This window comes from Cryptomeria japonica, chromosome 7, assembly GCF_030272615.1.
Source record: "Cryptomeria japonica chromosome 7, Sugi_1.0, whole genome shotgun sequence".
Lineage (NCBI taxonomy): Eukaryota > Viridiplantae > Streptophyta > Pinopsida > Cupressales > Cupressaceae > Cryptomeria > Cryptomeria japonica.
The window spans coordinates 675,416,208-675,436,583 of NC_081411.1; the positions used below are offsets into that span (position 1 = coordinate 675,416,208).

Here is a 20,376-nt window from a genome sequence, read left to right on the forward strand (position 1 = left end):
GTGGACACCGATAAAAGGATAATTAATGATATGGGAAGAGGATAGATGAGTGACCTTTGGGATTCTCCAAGTGGGTGCTTGGAATAGGCAACATGTGTCTCTTGGTATTATATCATTTATTGGATTTAATGTAATGTTTATCTTCCATGTTTGGGCACCCAAGTCGGAGGAAAAGTATTAGAGCCAAAATTAATATCCTTTTAGCTTTTGTGGAAATAATCTAAGGGTTGGGGATGTTTGGAATGAAGATATTTCTTTGGGTGCCTTATTTGGTGGTTTTGGAGATCTTGTCATCTTATATAAACAAATCTTTGGATGTAAAATTAATGAAAAAAAATTGAATGTAGAGTTACTCTATAGGAACAAGGACAAGTGGCATGCATAAGGAGGTTGTTCACAAATACACATGTGTTGCCAAGTTGGAGGAAAAAATGAGAATGGAAGTGAATGAATTGTAATTATATTTATTTGTTGATAATGTATACCTGACGTCTCTTCTTGGTGAAGTTTTTTCCTGCAATGTTTGCTCCACGCAAATCTTGTTTTATGTGATGATCTTATGTTGCTGATTTGTGCCTCTTCATTGATATCTTATGGTGATGTTATTTTTTATTTATTTTTGTGACATAAGATAGTTTTTTTTAATAAGCATATGAAGGCTTATTTTTGATATCATTAAGAAGGATCTAAGCATGGTTTTTCCACATTAAGGTACACATTAATTTTAGATTTTCTAATAAGTTTCATATTTTCATGTTGTAGAAGTCCAAGCCTTGTAGCTCATCATTTGATTGGCTTATTGGATAGGGATTAAATTTCACAACCTTTGGTATTGAACCTATATATTTCTCAATAAATATGTGTCCTCAGAATAATGACAATTTAGAGAATATATATATTATGCCTTATGCTAGTGCTATAGAAAGTTTAATGTATGCAACTATTTACATTAGACCATATATTGCACAAGAAGTGAGAGTTTAAAGAAATTTAATCCAATCCTAGTAGATAACATTAGAATAATGTTAAAAGGGTATTTAGATATTTTCAAGGTACTTTTAATTATTGTTTGCAATGTTCTCAGACTTATAGTGTGGATAAGATATTTGACATATAGGGATTTGTTGAAGTATATCGAGTAGGCGACTTGGATAGTCAAAGGTCCACTAGTGGATATGTTTTTGGAGGAGCAATGAGTTGGACAAGTAAAATGAACACTACAATTACTTTATCTACTATAAAAGTAGAGTAACATGGTTGTTACCCATGTCTTTAAAGAGGCGATTTGGTTACATGTTTTGTCTGCAAGTATTAATTGTGATGGTCAGAGTGCAATTAATTTAGTTAAGAATTTCATGTGTCGTGCATGGACTAAGAATGTATATATTTAGTAACACTTTGTTTATGAAATGATTGCTAACAGATTGATTGAGCTAAATAAGTTTTACACTTAGGAAATTTTGCAGATGCACTTACAAAACTTGTGAGTATAGAGAAATTTACTTGGTGTAGGAAGGCCATGGACCTTATTTCTTGTACTAACTTGACTTAATTTATGTTTTCCTATGAGTGTATTTATAATGTATAATGTCAAGTGTTGGGATTTAGGTGCCATTAACCTTGTCAATCCATGTAATTAATTGCTCCTGATATTGTTTATAAGCCACTCATAAGGGATGGATGGTTTCATCAATAGTGGTAATTAATTTTTTCCTGGTACTATAAATATATATTTATTGGCCTTAACTAGTAGGGAGTTACTAGGTTGCTTTTACTATTCAAGAATAATGGTAATAGTGAATATGTTAAGTTGGCCAATCTTGGCATCCACCTTTAGAATCAACTTGAATTTGGGATGGTGGATACTTGTGATATGTTGTAAGACTATATGATAGTTATGATAACTATTAAAAGATTCTACAATAGAATCTATGAATTAAATATTGCTATCTTGGTCCCTAGGAGCCAATGCATACATAATGATTTATAATTATTGTAATAGGATTTGTAAGAGGTCATAATGAGTTTCATAATGATGATTCTAAGGTGGAGGAATTAGTTTTTCAAACTCAGGCACCATTGTTATGGCTATACAGTTTTTTGTATAATAAGTTCTTGGAAATGGAGTTGTATTAAGATTTATTCAAGTTTTATTTACAATAGGTTATGTTGTCAGATTGTCAATAGAGGATTTGGAGTGGATGTATTGTAATCACATATTGTTGATAATACAAGCCATTCATCTCTTATTTTGCAGACTTTTTTTCTTAAAATGGTTTCTCCATGTCAAACATTGTGTTATCTATTCAATTTTTATTTGTATTCTTTCATTACTATTGTTGATTGAAAAATCTCCATTTGGTAAACACTGACATATCTTATTTATTGTTGGTATAATCTTCCAATATTGTTGCTCATCTCTAGTTTTATAACCACCTGAAAGTGGTAAGGAAGTGATTGCAAATATATGTAGGCATTATTCATATGGTAGAGTGACTAAAGTTTGTGTAAGTGAGATCCTAACCAAAGTATCAAATTTCATTAAAGAAACAAGAAAATAATAGGTCAGTGGTGAAATTAATGGTGAAATGGTGAAATTAATGTGTCAAAACAAGAAGAAATAGTCTGATGAGGGTAGAAAAAAAACCTTAGAGAGATGGTTGAGATGGATAATAATAAACTATTTGCAAAGAAAACTCTCCAAAATGTTAATGACAAGATTGATTTTATGGAGAAAAGGCATCATTTGAATGGAGATTAGTGGCACTTAGAAAACATATCCAAGAGAAGATCAAACCATTGAAAGAATGTGGTTAGATTAAAATAGATGTTCAAAATAACATTTTTTCCCATCAACTCAGATGTTCAACCAAAGGATAATTCACAAGTCTTCAATGCTCAAACCATCAAAAATAACTTCAAAACAATGATAATTTTTTTTTTCAAAAATAGATATACATTCAATGTAGAAGCTATAAAGAATTTGATGCATATTGATGTTGTCTTGTTATAATGCACTAGTCATATTGCAACATCCCATAATAGATTGGAGAAAATTTACAATAATAATGCATTTTGTAAGATAAAGAATAACATTATTATTCCTGGGCATAACAAGTTGCATAATAACACTTCCTACATACAAGGCTAAGATCATTGCCTATGCACCTTAATCCCCAACAAAGGAAAAAAATGATACAAATGGAGAGATTTTTCCACCTCAGCATAAAAGTTAGACTATTTATATTAATATTTTAAAAAGGAATATAAGTTATTATATGTTTAAGTTCCCAAAATTTAAGGAAACTTTTAATCTTCTATAACATCTAATTAAATAATTAGTTATTTTGTAAGGATCCCTTTTTAGTAAGTTCTAAGTTGGATGCAAAATAGTTAAAGTTAGAATATTTTTTGATATAGAAGACTGTAAGTCTATGTGCAATGCAGTTTCTAAACATTTGAAATAAAGGGATGAGTTTTAAGTTTATGTGTTATAAACTAAGTTTTGATTTATTACTCTTGTGTTGCATGATTACTATTTCAAGTGTTATATATTCCGTATCGGTTGGTGTTTTGTATTTTCTCTAAAGTGATCAAAGTATGATGATTTGTTTGAAGGGTGGTTATTGGCTTGTGTGCTTGATGCCTTTTGAAGAATATTTTAGTTACATTCTCTATATATGTTTGTGGTTTAAAAGGAACAACCCTTTGAGCTCATTTTTTAATTGCATAAAGTTAAATGCAAAATTTAAGGATGGTTTTCCTTCTTTCATTTTTCCTTTCCTACTTTTAATTTAAAATCATATCTCAAAAAATCTAATTGTATCAAGAGAGAGAGAGAGTTGTGTCTCTAACATTTAGAGGAAAGTTGTTATCGATACATAACAACTTCTCCAACTACTAGTTAAATCTTTTACCACAAAGTGGGTGTTTTTAGGGTCATTTAAACATAAGTTAGGGGTGACAAATTTGTTAACTAACATATATGTAGAAATAAGAGTAGGAGAATGCTTTTACAATATGTTCATGGTGCTAATTTGAGGAGATAATCCACTCAATAGAGAAAAATTCCAATTATAACATACAAGACACTTTTCACTTACTAAATTTTACAATAAACAAAGTCTTGCTAAAAATAGTTTTACTATTATCTCGTGCATGTGTAATAATTACTTTTAATCTAATTTAACATATAAGGTGACTTATGGGACAAGAAATGGTAACCCAGGGCTGACATGATGTGGGGGAGTGTTGCGAGATAATAATGGCAATATTGTTTCAGTGGTGGCGCTCCCCTTGGGAATTCAAACTAATCACCTTGCTGAAGCCATAGGAGCTTATCAAGGTCTTAACCTAGCCAAAAAAAAAATACTGCAATTATGTGTGGGTGGAAGGTGATTCTAAAAATATTATTAATTATCTTAAAGGTACTTCTAAGCCTTCTTGGAATGTCAAAGTTTGGATTAAAAAGGCTAGGGAAATCATTAATACTTTTGATCAATGTGGCATGTCCCATGTTTTTAGGGAATCCAACTATGTAGCTGATTGCCTAGCTAATAAGGGAGTGGGAAGTATTAGTCAATTGAGCTAGACCAATGAGGATATATTGGACACTGAGCTTTACATGCATACTCTTCATGAAAAAAATCAAGGTACCTAATTTCATGTATACTCTTGCAATCATTGCAAGACATGTCTCTAGAAAGATCGATACCTTTCCGCATAAGGCATGTGTTTATAATGGACGGTGTCATTATGGTGGAGTAAACTCGCATGCTTTTTGGGTAGATATCGGATTTTTTTGGGCTTTCTTTCCTAGTTTGAAAGTTGTGAGTTTCTTCAGTTACATAGTGAAGAGAAGAATTGAACCTCCAAGTTGTGTACAGTTTAAGAAGGATAAGAAAATTTGGAGGATCCTGGAGAAAAGAGGTGTCACCCCATACATTGAGAGGTTAAAGGGGAGAAATAAGGATGTGACTGCCTATTTTGAGAAGCACTGGAAAGATGGCACCATCACTCTACATGGGCGCAAGGTGCTTATTGATGAGAATTTGATTGCTCACGTCACTGGCCTTTCAGTTGAAGGGATGAAATTCTACAAGGACATAAACTACTCAGAGGAGGCGATGCTAAACTTCCCCAAAAATGAAGAGCAAAGGGAAAAAATGTTAAAGAAAATAATGAGCTACTTTGAAAGCTCTATTATCAAGGAGTTCTGGGTGAGACTTCTCAAGGTAATTATGGAATACTTCACCCTCGATGGACGGTTTACTAGGGTTTATGGTCATCATTTTGTGCTTTTGAATCATTTCCGTTATGGTGTCAAGGTGTCCCTTCCCTTCTATCTTATATCTGCCATGAGGGTTAATTTTAAAAACCATAAAAAGAACCTTGTTAAGTTCCCTATCCTCCATGAAGGGCTTCTGGTGCTTATTGATTCCCATTTTCATGCCCTCCCTGCCCCGTTTGTTTATATCCCTACTTCTTTTGAGGATGATACTTATGTTGCGGAGTCAAGTGGTGAGGAGTCTAATTCAGACTCTGAGGTGGACTCCCCCCCTCATAAAAAAGCCAAACCTGCTATCTCCCCGAAGGCCAAATCTTCTGTCGGTAAGGGTAAGAAGGCGCGGAAGCAATTGGTTGTGTCTTCTTCCTCCACCTCGTTTGGTAAGGAATCCCCTATGTACAGTGGCAACAATGCTAACTCTGAGGGCTCTCCAGGTGGTTTAGGGGATGGCATTAAGCATGATAGCCAGAACATTGACAAGCCCCCTTCATTTCCCCCTTCGTCATCTCAACAAAATACAACTAAGGATCTCCATGCGAAGAGTGTGGAGCTGAGTGATAAGCGGGATGATTATGAAAATATTCTGGGAATGGCTAGGGACCATGCCATTGACACTTTCAGCTTGTTCAAATGGCTCTTTCATGAGCTAAAGGAGGTCATAATCAACCAAAGAGCTTTGGGCAACAAGATGGATGTTGTCCCTGTTGTTACTGTTCAGGATAATCAGAAAGATAAAGGGCATTGCATGGAGGATGAAAATAATTATGTGGTGGACTGCATCAACCAAATGGTGGAGGGTATTGATCAAATGCAAAAAATATTTGAGGACAGGCTCACCCATGTGGATGAAAACTATAATAAAATTCAAGCCACCCTCAAAACTATTATGACCAATAGCCACAAGATTGTCAAATAGATGATGGATGCCATGAATGGCATGGTGAAAAATCTTGACAGAGGGTAACAAGAGAAAATTCTCATTAATATTGGTGATGACAATGAGAAGATGCAGGATGATCAAGGCCCTTGCAAGCGGACCCGGGGCAACATGAAGAAGAAAGCCGTGATTTAGAGTGAGGATTGCAAATAGATTAGGATGGCTGCTAACAAGATGAGCTTGCTGGAGGTTGAGGTCATTGAGGCCCTCAAGAGCCTCATGTGATTGTGTTGTCTTTCTGTGTTTTCTGTGTTTTTTAGTTTGCTGGTTCTTTGTTGATCCTTTGTTTGCCTGTTTGGGTGCTTGCTGGTTTCTTGGTTGCATTTTGTATTATCCTATCTTTTGCAGCCTATTTTTGTTTTGGATTTTTCTAATGCTTTGATTCTAAGTCTTTCAGAATATTTTTTGTAAAGGGTTTCGGGGCCCCTTCAAAACCTATTTTTGACTTAATCCAAAACATATAAGATGACTTATAAAGCATGTACACCTAAGAAAATAATAACTAATACCTAGAATAAATATGTTAGAGTGGGATTTTTTTAACAATTGACATTACTAATTTTATACATGTAGATACTAAGGCAAACATATTATTAACATCTCAATCAATAAAGTTTATATTTATGGTTGGATTTAGAACTATAGAAAAGTTTCCAATATGTAGTCACAGAGGAACTAGTTAAATACTATAAAAGAAGTGAATTAAATCATCAAACAAAATATTCTTAGTTTCAACGTGTCCATCTAACAACCCCTAGTTATCAATTTCCAATGTCTAATTATACAAGATATTTATTAAACTTAAAACCTAATGCTTCTATTTTATTCATTTAAATTCTTGCAATTATTTTAGGCACTTAATGAATTTCATCTTTATTCAAAATTAAATTATTTTTTGGTATATGAGTTGTGAGGTAGGGCCCTCTTCCCATTATAATATAATATAATAAATCCAAAGATGCAAGTTACATAGAGATATAAGATAGAATAAATTTTAAAATATAATTTAAAAATGAACTAGGCATTTAGGCTATACATTCCCACTATATTAGAATTCTCCTTAGACTCTAAATTTTCATAGGTGTAATATTATGCTAAGGCTTATTCATCATCTAAGAGGAGGATTTATTCTTCTAATTTGTAAAACAAGCAACCACTTTCTTGGATGAAGAAACTATATATTTGATGAGAGAGTGATAAAAGATGTCATTGTTTGCATGACATATATGTAGGTGGAATACTCAAATGTGGACTTGAGTTTTGGAGATTTATACATAAGAACACTCTAGATAAATATGCAAGGGGCTTGGATCCACCCCATGCTTCCATCAAGTAGTATACTTTGGAGGAAGTGTCCTTTTAATAGTGGCTCTAAACCAAGGGAAATCATTTTCTATGTGTCCAATCCTCAACATTTCAAGGTGATCCCTCATAATCCAAAAGTTGATTCCATAATATATCCCCAACCTTCGAACTATTTTTTGTCAACAATTATTTGGAGGTATCTAATTCCATTAGAATGTGAGCAAAAGTGAACAGAAAAATAACTCATACACTTCAAAGTAAGAAATGATTTTCCCAATAGAGGCTATACTAGAATGCCTCTAAAATTATAGAGAGAGATTTGGAAGACACACCCACACAAGAAAAAATGAAGATGATTTTGTGAGATTCACAATTGAGGACAATAGTTTATGTAGAAAGAAGGTCTATCCTAATATCATGATCCATCTTGTAGAAACACATCATTTTCCTCAAAGAAGAACACATGGGTATAGTAATTTCATCCTTAAATAAGGGGTGTCATTTTTTATTTATCAATTCATTTAATTTCACTGAAATTGGATGATAAATTAATTGAAGTTGAGTTTCTCAAATATAATTATTGCAATAAATCTTACAATAAAGAGGGAAGATTTAGCCATATAGATGAATTAAGATCGCCTAGAAAAGGTATCACATTCAAGAGTCAAGGAAGTCTTGGTGGAGGAGAGAGCATGTTCTAAAGTCACTTCCCTTCTTGGAATGACTAAAACCCTAAAAGCTTTGTGCTCCAACACACCAAAAGAGGAGATCATTAAATGTAGAATAAAAAAGGGATTTAACAATACAAAGATTCAAAGGAATTTTTTAAAGATTATTCATTCTTAGATGAAATCTAATGCCACAATCTTGTAGTCTAATCAATCAAGTGACATTGTGAGTGATTTTTCAAATCTAAAATCAAATTATTATTTATTTTGATTTAATTTATTTATTCTAAATTTTTTAAGTAAGGCATATGATTTAGTTTTTATTATTTTCCTTTACAAAACTATATAATCCAATTAAGATACTAAATGATACAACCTAACAAAGATTAAATTATACCATTGAAACATGTAGTCTTTCCCAATCAATGTACTTGTTTGAGCCAAATTTATACCATGATAGAAGATGAGTTATATGTTCTGGAACTATGAATTTCTAGAACAAGCTCAAGATTTTATGAGAAATTTGTATTTACCTCAAGGGTTTTAATTGAGGCAAAAAACTATATAATGTTTAGGTAACATTAAAAATTTCCCTAGCAAAACTTATTAAAGGAAAACCAATTCTATTTTTAAAGAAAAAGATAATATTATATACTTGTGAACAAAAATAAACTTTTATCTAGGTTTAATCTAGGCTAATCAAATTGAGTGCATGTACAACTCAATATAAATTAACCTAAACTAATTATTGAAGAATATATGACATATACATTTTTGAATCAATGAAAGTAAATGCAAGATGGATAGGGGTACTAAACTTCATGGCTAAAGATGTATTATTTTGATGAAGATTTTATGATTTGATTGTCTTTGGTTTAGAATTGTTTCCTCTCTAACTAGGAATAACCTTGGATTATATGCAAAGTCTATGCTATTTTTGGGTTGAATTTGTGCCTTTGGGTACTTTTAACTCTACAAAATTCTTTTTCTTCTTCACACATTTTATCTCTTTGGTTTTGCACTCCTACTCTTTGGTTCATCAATTTTTCTTATGTATGCTTGACTATCTAGGTTGGCACTATTGAGAAATATCTTCAGAGGTTGACCGAATTGCTAGGGGACACATTCTTAAAAGTATTTAAAATAACAAGAAAACACCTTAGAATGAGCATGTAACATTAGATTCATTTTAATTCACCAACCTAAAGTGATCTTGTAATGCTTCCAAGATGAGTGACTATGACATAGATCTTTCAATGCAAGAAGATGTGAAATCAATTCGAACGTATGCCTTTAAATACAATCACATAGAAATAGGTCACACAAATGTGTGTTTACTCAAATTAGAACAACTAGTAGGATATGTAAGAGTTGTCCAAATTTAAATTTGAGTTTTAGAAATTTTGGGGGTCATATTTTCAAGCATGGGATCAACCTTGCACCCACAAAAAAGACCTAAAATGGTGGGATAATGAAACCTATGTGAAATGAATGCCTCATTATATATGTGTAATAAATGTAATCATCATAGAGAATGTGTATATATGGATAAGGTATGGATAAATGTATACAAAAATGTGTGTATGGGGATAGGTGAAAGTTAGAAGAATGAGTCCAACTTCATACAAAATTATGCTATTTATTGACATATACGTATGATACCAAAATATTCTCTAAAAACAAATACAAAACTAAATGGAAAATGACATAGGTATATGTAAATTTCACTGTTACAACACTTTAATCTAAAACTAAATGTAACTAGATGAAGTTAGTGTTAGATAAGTGCTTATTATATTTTTATTTATTAGTAAAACTATCTAAATACGAATCGCCTATCAATACTAGCATGTATCTAGATATCAAAAATTTTATTTAAGAGGAGCACAAAATGCACTTTTTGATATTGGTGGCATACTTTCTTATTTTTACCATGAAGAACTAGAATGTTGTGCTCAATTTATCTCATTAATATGGAATTAAAAGATCATTAAAAAAAAAAATAGATTGCAAGAATCAGAGCGTCCCCCTTAAACTGTAGTGCACATGGTAAACTTTTTAATGTGACTAGTGACGATGACATGTTATGCCCTCCAGTACAACATACTTTCCAATAAGAAACTAACACACCATACATAACATGCAAATTCTTGAAACTCTCTTCCTTCTATACCTTGTTGAATTCAGGGAAAGTTCAACAACACTAGCTCCCACAAAAAAATCGACATATTCTAATCAATGCACTACTAAAAAAGGATATTGGAATCAAGACACTACTAAAAAAAGGTGTCATACAAAATATGTAATAAATAATCATAAAAAAATTATTCAACTTTTCTGTGATGTCCAGGGACCACTCAATACACATTTAACTATATTTATTAATTAATTGAAATTTAAAATCATATTTGGAGAGTTGGTAACATATTTTCAACCTTCCTCAATGCAGCAACGGCGTGGATAGGGGACATGCAAAGAAAATGGGACATAAAAGGCCAGCCATGAAATTCTCATGTAAAACTTTGTTGGGATTGCATCAATAAATATTCCACATAATTCTTGAGAACAAAGGTACCATCTTTCATACTTGCAGGCCATTAGCAAAGCACCAATGGCGATGGTGCCTTTCTTCACAGAGAGCAGTTCTTTAGATAAGTGGGATCCAAACAGTTTGTGGGATATGATGTTCGAGGAAAACCCCAACACCAGTTCCACTGTGGACCATAACAATCATGAAGCAATTGCAAAGGACGCCATGGCCATTGCTAACACTCACGTAGACTGGTTTGAGACCCTCCATGCCCATATCGTCAAGGCAGATCTTCCTGGTAATCTAATAAGTAATATGCGATAAAGTTTTAATATTGTTCAGAGGCGATAAATTTCTACAGTCTATGATGAAATTGTTTTTGTTGTTTCTGAATTTTGTTGTGAGAGATTGTTATTTATCATTTCGGATCAAGCTTCATGATCTATCATCAGAATGAAAAAGAGAGTTGATGATAGATCATAGAATTTGATTGGAAAGAGACCCAGACCTTTCTGATAATTTAATATGCGATAAAATTTTAATATTGTTCAGTCTTTAAATTTTCGCAATCTCTGTTGAAATTGTTTTTGCTATTTTTGAATTCTGTTGTGTGAGATTCTTTTTGCATAAACTTTTCAAATCAAATTCCATTGATCTATTATCGAAATGAAAATAAGAAATGTCGATGAATCATGAAATTTAATCCAAATCATTGAAATGGTCAGTTTATACAACATTCAGTGTAAGCCTAAGGTCAGCTTGATATTCTTAAGTGAGTATTGTATTGATGGTTTTGTATGCTTTTAATGCAGGGCTATGCAAGAATGAGATTGAAGTTATTATAGAAGATGAACGCATATTGCAGATAAGTGGGAGGAAAAAAGTCGAAGATGATGAGTATGATCAAGAAGGAAGAAAATGGCACAGGGCAGAGCGAAGAAGGGAAGGTGGCTTTCTGCGAAGATTGAAATTGCCGGCTGGTGTGAAGGCAGATGAAGTGAGAGCAAATATGGAGAATGGCGTGCTTTGTGTCACAATCCCCAAACGAGAATATGAACATCCCGCTTCTTCTTCACCTATAACCATTGTCCAAATTACAGAATAGTCTTGTCTTGTGTAGGTTTGCTTATACATGCATATTAAGGAAGAACAATCTCCAATTATTTAATTAAGTAAAATTTAGTTAAAAAAATTAATTGTTTATAAAATTGTATCTTTCATCAAGGGTTCTTTTTATAGTGTATTGGTTAAGTGGAATTGTTCTTGTGATCACCAAGGTTTAATTTTCCGTTGGGTCATTGTGATCACAGGGTTGTGCCTTCATTGATCCAATGCGTTAGCGGATTTGAGCCTCAACTTTGTTAAACGGGATGAGGTCCCCTGTTTGTGACCTCACCGGTTCATAGCTCGGGCATGTCATACCAGCGTCATCAATCACGTTAAAAAGTTAACCTGACACTTTCAAAAATAAAATAAAAATAAAAATTGTATCTTTCATTCCTTCTATCTCAAAATTTGAAGAAATTTCATTTTGTTATCATTTTTGTAAATGTTTCAAAATTGTATATTTGCATTCCCTTTGCCTTAAAATTCAAAGAAACATGCTACCATTTTTGTATGCCCCATTCTTAATGGAGTGCTTGAAGGCCCTATTCTTCTTCAATTACTTGCAGGTTGTTATTTGAATATTAGCATTCAAACATGTTAAGCTCTAGCTATGAATCACAATATTTGTTATGACTTTTTTAAATTTATAAATATTATTTATTTCATATTTTAAACCAATGAATAATAATAATCTTGCATCACAATGCTAAATCAATGTTAAACCAATAGACAAGTGTAACCTTGCACCACACAATGCTAATTAATTTGTCTTACCATTGCAAACACATTGAAATTATTTTATTGGTCCATAATATTCAAACTTAGAGTTCAAGATTGGTGCAGGAGCACCTGATGGACTTTATGCCTCCATGAGGCAATTTTGTAAATTTGGCTTTAGCAATGTGTTTTGATAATGTAACGAGGTCTTTTAGACCATTTTGGACTTATTTGTATTGAGTTAGAGTCTTAGGAGGTCATTTGTGGGTTATATGGAAAATATTGTAAAAAGTTGTCATGTTGTCAAATGTTGTCATGCAATTTTGCATTTCCGGTTACTATGTGGAAGGTGAAGGGTCAAGTCATTTAAAAGTTAGTTGTAATTGATCATTGTTGGTTGGAAAAGGCATAAATATGGCCTTCAACATGAATTCCATGAGTTGTTGAAGGTTTTTGAAGGTTGGAGAAGGATGGAATAAAGAAGGAATTTTTTTTGTAGCATCCTTACATTGTTTTTTTTTAAGTTTTTAGAATTTGCAGTTTGAAATATGCTATTTTACGGTCTTTTATTGGTTTCATATCGAGGACTATGATATATGGATGGAAATATATTTGTTTACAGTTACCAAATATTTTTGTCTCATTAAATTTTATTGAGTTTTGTGTAAGATATGACGATTTTGGTGAAGGTTGTTCAATTTGACAGTTTTTGGTGAAGATAACAATCTACAAAATTTGTGGTATGGAAATTGTTGGTACAATAAAATCCTTAAAACCAATTGGAAAAGTTTAACAAATGATTCTAGTTTAATCTAAAGGTGTTTTGGTTCAATTTCATTAAGTCTTTCAAAAGTTATAAGCAATTTGGTGCCAAAACACCTTTAGATTAAACTAGAATCATTTGTTAAACTTTTCCAATTGGTTTGAGGGATTTTTTTGTACCAACAATTTTCATACCACAAATTTTGTAGACTATTATCTTCTCCAAAAACTGTCAAGCTGGACAACCTTCACCAAAATCACCATATCTTACACAAAACTCAATGAAATTTAATGAGACAAAAATATTTGGTAATTAGAAACAAATATCTTTCCATCCATATATTATAGTCCTCAATATGAGACCATTAAAGGGTCGTAAAATAGCATGTAACTTCAGATTACAAATTTTGAAAACTTAAAAAAATGTAAGGATGCTACAAAAATAAATTCCTTCTTTATTCCATCCTTCTCCAACCTTCTCCAACCTTCAAAAACCTTCAAAAACTCATGGAATTCATGTTGGAGGCCATATTTATGCCTTTTCCAACCAAAACTGATCAATTACAACTGATTTTTAAATGACATGACTCTTCACCTTCCATGTATACAACCAAAAATGCAAAATTGCATGACAACATGACAACTTTTTACAATATTTTTCATATAACCCACAAATGACCTCCTAAGACTCAAACTCAATACAAATAAGTCCAAAATGGTCTAAAAGACCTTGTTACATTATCAAAACACAATGCTAAAGCCAAATTTACAAAATTGCCTCATGGAGGCATAAAGTCCATCAGGTGCTCCTGCACCAAAGACCCCATAGATTACAAGGAGATAAACATCGAGCATAGCACCTTATTGCTTGATGATAAATTAATCATAAATAAGAAACTAAGGTATATGAAGTGATTGGTCCTAAACCAACCCATGTTGAAAGTGTACACACGAAATAAAAGAGAAGCCATCTAATGTGCAACTAGAGACACACAAATTAGACAAAGTAAGCAAATAAGAGGAGGAAACACAAATCCATGACGACACAATTGATGTATATGTTAGGATAGTGTAGCATCGTAAAATGTAATTGTTAAAATTCACACCTAATGTTTGTGCTTCTTCTTTAGCATGTCCTATCTCTATTCCCCCTAGGTCCATTTTGGTCCTCTTTACTCCAACTTGGATGTCACTTGTTGACATCGTTGAGTAGGCTCCATCCTGGAGCTTCTTTCTCCTATTTTTCAATTTGCTAGTCTTATTTTTGGAACACCAAGGCATGGGGTGCCTTGGGCTTGGACCAAGATGCCCCCCATCACCTTGGTCCCCCTTAAATAAAACCCAATTCAAAATTTGGGCGGGCTCTCTCCCTCCTCAATCAATTTTGGTCCCCATGGCTACACTTGACAGTAGGTTGGTCTAATCAATAATTTACCTACAAAACCCTATATAAAGACATTTTATCAATTAATTTTCACCTAGAAGCAATTAATCATCCACAACATACCCTATTATTCATGTGCATCCATCATCAAGCATTTTTAGACAATCAAGGCAACATTTTATCCTTCAAGTATTTTGGAGCAAAGTTTTATCAATCTTCATGCAAGCATATGTGTGTGATTAGGATTTCCTTTCTTGCATCCATGTGTTTTTTATGCTATTACATCCAACATTTGTGATTACATCCAAAGAGCATTGCATCATCAATCTTTCTATCAACCATTGCAGATCTAAGGTATATCTCCTAACATTTAATTCTGTATTTACATTATTCAATTCAAGATTAATTCCTAAACTATGGTTTGACCCAAAGCAAACCCCTATCCACAATCCTTTCTCCTCTCTTTTGTGTTTATAGAGAATTGACTCAAGACTTACAAGAGATTTTGACAGAGTTGACGATGATGATTTCAATATTACTATCATTTATTTTACACTGGAGGGTGTCATACTTTTACAAGCTATATATTAGACCTTCATTGGTATATCCTTACATCAATCATGTCATATTTCCCCCCACCTTGTGCACTCATCTCTTCATATATTTAGTATTTATATGTACATCAAGGGAATTGTGGCTTCCTAATTATAATTTATGCTTCCATTGACATACTTTTATTACTAGAGACATCATGTATTCTTATTTTTATTACCTACCTACAAATCATTCTTAATTTTATCCTTATCATCAAAGGCATCATGCCTTCCCCATATTACATATCTCCTATCTAGATGCATGTTACCACAAAGGAGGTCTATTATATTATCTCCATCAATGTGTGCTTATGCTCTTATATGCGACACTAGGGGCATCCTATCCTAGTAATCTACTTACCTACATGAGTGTTTTTATCCATTCAAGGAAACATCATCATTTACCTATTCATGCCACAGGAAACCTTACCTCCTTGATTATACCTCAATCATATGTGTACTTACCATAATTTACCATTCTAGATATTTACGTGCTCATTAAATTCACTCCATTTACTATTTTTCTTCCCCATAGAATCCTTACATCCTCAAAACTTGACCAATTGAAGGGGTACACAAAAAATCATGATAACAATCCTATATTGAGTTTTTATGCAGTGAAGGGTGTTATGCAAAGAATCATCACTGTGTCCTATCTAAAAGAAATTGTCACACATGTGACAATCCTGTAATTCATGCACCATGCCATCTCAACCAACTACTCATTAATCAATGTGATTACAATAAACTCAACAAAATACTCATTGGATTGTAATGCTTTTATATAATTTAAATAAAAACATAGATCTTACTAAGAGTATAAATTGAGCAATTAAATTCTACTTAAAAAATGTTATGCTTTTTAAAAATAGTGCTAAAATCCAAGCTAAAATTTATAGATAGAATATGGCTTGGTCCTTGTGTAATTTTGAAATAGTGTTGAGTTGATGTGGCATCTATATAGCATTGATGACATCGATGTTGTTGTGGATAGGACCTATACAAACAAATGGTATTCAAAGGGGGTATTAGAATATCTTAACACATGGCAATGTATAAGATTGAAACTTGGTGTACTTCTGAGTTGGCCTAATGGTGTAAAACTTATGCTCTTGAAAGAGGGGTCACAAGTTAAAATCCCATAAGGGGTAGGGTATGTAAACTCGCATTTAAAGCACAATTAGGTGATACTTTCATACTAGAAGTACAGGGAATCCCATGTACTATAAGAAACTTGTAAACCCCAAAATAGATCGAAATCACATATATTGTAAGTCATTTGTAGACCCCAAAATAGATCAAAATCTCATATATTATAAGTCATTTTTAGACTCCAAAATAGATAGAAATCCCATATACCATAAGCCATTTGTATACCCCAATCATTTGTAGACCCCAAAATAGATCAAATTTCCATATATTGTAAGTCATTTGTAGACATGAATATCAGACTCACTAACTCCTGCAAATCTTAGAATACTTTCAATTGATTTCATCTTCCTCCTCAACACCAACATTAAATACTTTGCTAGGATTCATGTCATTCATAGGTGTCGTTGGGTTCAACGTCCAAATACCAATTCTTTTAAATCTTTCCTTAATATTATTTGCAGTGAGGGCCTTTTTAAATGCTAAGCTGCATAGGCTAGCTAATTCAGATCTATTGATTTCTAATCTATGATGCTTTGCCATCCATTTTGATCTCTCACTTTTCAAATAGTTCTTAAAGGGAGAAAAAACACTTACATCCAAAGGTTGGAGCTTGTGGCTTGTGTGAGCTGGCAATGCAACAAGATCAATTCCTAAAACTCTTGCCTCTTGGATTGTAGGAAGTGCCACATGGCTCCCATGGCCTTAAAAAATAAGTAAATGCCTATATTAGGTGAAACTCCACTAGGTACAGATCTTGCAAAGTGATGCAGCCAATTGAGGAACAATTCCTTAGTCATCCATGCATGAGGTTGGGTTGTCATACAAGCCCCTGGTTCACAACCTGCAATATAATTTTTCAACTGCCTTTGACCTTTGAAGAGGTAGAATCTATGAATGCTTTGACCTACAAAATTAACACTACATAATATTGTGATCCATTCTCTACTTTTGGACATTATATATGGCACACTTCTTGAACCCTTTTTTGGCTATTACCCTCATTCCACAATTTCTCCCAGCTTGAACCCTAATTTCATCACAATTCTAGATTTGGTGTGGGCCATATTGCTTTTCTTGGTAAATTTTGGTCAAGTTCTTATAAAATGCTACCACTATTGATGGTCTAAGCATGGTAGATCTGTCTTTTTCTATACCTTCAGTTGTTCTAGTGCCAACTCAGCATGCATTTTTTAAAATCCTGTCCACCATGACTTACCTGGAAAAATATTTTTAAAAGGGTTTGCCTTAGTTTCACAAATCTAAGCAACATATGTCTTCAATTAGGTTATTTCAAGACCATATCCCAACTCTTCCATGTCTTGACACCATCGCACAATCTTCATTTCTTCTTCACTAGATAGTATAGTTGGTGGACCTCTCTTTGTTGTAGTTGTGAGACCTTGTAACCAATATGACAAGGTTGTAATGGGTATACCCTATTTATTGGCAGCAACTCGGATAAAATACTCATTATCCTCAACATCTTTGATTGCACTTTCCATGTTTGATTTTGTCCACATTCTTCTTACTAGTGCATTCTTAAAGGTTTTAGAACCTCTAACTTGCATATCTAGTGCATTCTTAGAGGTTGTAGAATCGGGGGCTTGACTTACTGAACCTAGGTTATACACCTGCATTCATGGCATAATAAAGAATCCCCCTATTTTCAAAAAACATTGCCCTAAAATCCTTTTTTTCACCCCCTCCCAATACACAACCCGAATTAAAAGCCTCCCTATTTTTACCAAATATTGTATTTTTTCATAGTCAGAATTAAAAACCCCCCATTTTCAAGATAGGCAATATATTGCACCCTCATTTTTGGGATATTAAACCCCCCAATATGAATGCACCTGATATAATATTGCCTAGCCAATGAAGCCTCCGTGCCTCTAACATGCACATTTGGAATGTCAAATTGATCTGGTGCATTCTTAGACGTAGTAGAAGCTATAACTTGCACATCTAGAATCTCAGGTTGATCTAGTATCTCAATTGGATTTGTAGTTATGCTTTCATTTTCAATATTACAGTGAAGCACAACCCCTCTTTTATGCTTTGGCAAATGCCTCGTTCTTTGAACTCGATTCTTCTTATAAATTTTCATGGTTAAATATATGTAGTCTGCATGAAATTTATTGTATCTATGTTAAAAAAACTAGTTTCTATATGGAAAAAACAAATATACATAAATAAAACATGCATGTTAGTTAACTAGTAACAGAATCGAAGGCATGAACATAGAGTGACATAATAGAATAATCTATATTTTCTCAAAATACAATAACAGAATAAGAATGCTAGATAAATCACAGTGAATGTGTCACAAAATAAGATACTCATAAACAAAAAAATGGAATAAATCTATTAATTGGAGAAATAATCTTTGTACTGATACACACTTATATTTAGTGAGACAATTTAATCTCAACTTTATCTTATTCTGAACCTAGAACATAGAAGCAAGCTTGGCAAAAGTTTCCAATAAGATACTCATAAAAGAGAAAATGGAATAGATCAAATGTAGAAATAACGTCTCTAGTCCTATTTGTACTGATGCACACTTATATTCAGGAAGACAATTTAATCTCTTAAGTTTCACTTAAGTGTTAGCATAATATATGTTCTGTTCTCTAACTTCTTATGACCATTTTTCAATTGTATATACCTACTTGTATATTTTATTTATTCATGCATTCTTAGTGAATCAAATCATCAAGTTGTTTTTTGTAATATATGCCTTTTGATTTGGTATTATAATCTATATTTCTATCAGAATAAAATAAAATAATAGAATGTGATATCAAAATAGAATAAAATAAAATAATAGAATGTGATATCAAAATAGAATAAAATAAAATAACAGAACATCAGAACATAATAGATCAGAATAGAATTAACAGAACATAATATCATAATAGAATAAAAGTATTGAGACTTATGCACCTAAAATGACAAGTATGGTTGAAGATAGGAGCTGCAAACTGAAACTACTCTACTGATACGTAATGGTTGAATGCAAATAACTTAGACAGAATTGGAAGTAGTCTAAATAGATACGGTGAAAAAAAAAACACTTCCATCTCGCATTTTATAGCATTTTGAAGAATAATGTCTAAACTCTATGATCCATGGACATGGTTTTTTATTGGTTGGATTTTGTTAGCCATGGATTTTTATTGGATGGACTGTGTTGTCATGGATTGAGTGTTTTGAATTTTGATATGTGTGGTCTGTAGGTATTTTGGGTACCTAATTTTATTGATTAGATTTTATTCTTTTTTATTAAGAAAATTGGATTGAATTTGTCTGGATTTATGGCGAGTCTTACAAGTTATGTATTTTTTACAAGTGCCAGTCAAATAAATCACATAAATGCACCAACAAGGAGCAACATGGAATAGAAAGTTGGAATAGAGTGTTGGCATTGGATTTGACAAATGCTCGAGTAGTTGTACATTGCTGAGCAATATTTTCAATTAAATATTTGTATTAGATTTGACAAGTTGTCTATAAGTTTGACAGGCAGTCCAAAAGTTATACTTTTTTGGGGGATTTTAAGCAAGAAAAATTGTATTAGATTTGACAAGTATCCAGTACTTGTACATTGAGTTTGGACTATTTGAAAATAAATATTGCTTAACTTGCACAAGCTGTAATATTTGTCGGTTATAAGTTAAATATTAAATTGTGACATTTTGAATCCGAATTGGTCCATATTGGATGTCGTTTTTATATCTTCTATTTTAAGTATGATATGCAATGGATTTATATAATTTCCTCACACTCTTAATTATTTAAGGAAGATTCACTATTTTAAAATTGATACACCTATTGTAGATAACTATGTTATATTAATTACAACAAAATATATCACATAACATTAAAATTTGTATGCATAAATGATTAATTTACTTGAGGATTACTAGTTGTA

The 20,376-nt window shown here is 32.6% G+C and overlaps 1 protein-coding gene across 2 annotated transcripts; it reads left to right on the forward strand.

Moving 5' to 3' along the window:
- The first annotated feature begins 10,753 nt into the window (after nucleotides 1–10,753).
- Nucleotides 10,754–12,227, forward strand: LOC131040367 (18.1 kDa class I heat shock protein). 2 transcript variants are annotated; one of them, XM_057973271.2, is made up of 3 exons: nucleotides 10,754–11,025; nucleotides 11,540–11,843; nucleotides 12,038–12,227. In XM_057973271.2, the coding sequence occupies exons 1-2, from the start codon at nucleotides 10,809–10,811 to the stop codon at nucleotides 11,830–11,832; spliced, it is 510 nt and encodes a 169-aa protein (XP_057829254.1). In that variant the 5' UTR covers nucleotides 10,754–10,808; the 3' UTR covers nucleotides 11,833–11,843; nucleotides 12,038–12,227. The 2 variants fall into 2 exon arrangements, with proteins under 2 accessions (XP_057829254.1, XP_057829253.1); XM_057973270.2 differs by having other exon boundaries at nucleotides 11,540–12,227.
- The last annotated feature ends 8,149 nt before the right edge of the window (nucleotides 12,228–20,376 follow it).

Bases quoted from the DNA above. Each gene is read 5' to 3' on its own strand.
- LOC131040367 (XM_057973270.2), top strand. From the start codon at position 10,809: ATGGCGATGGTGCCTTTCTTCACAGAGAGCAGTTCTTTAGATAAGTGG. The intron at 11,026-11,539 runs GTAATCTAATAA...CTTTTAATGCAG, and splicing joins CGTCAAGGCAGATCTTCCTG to GGCTATGCAAGAATGAGATT.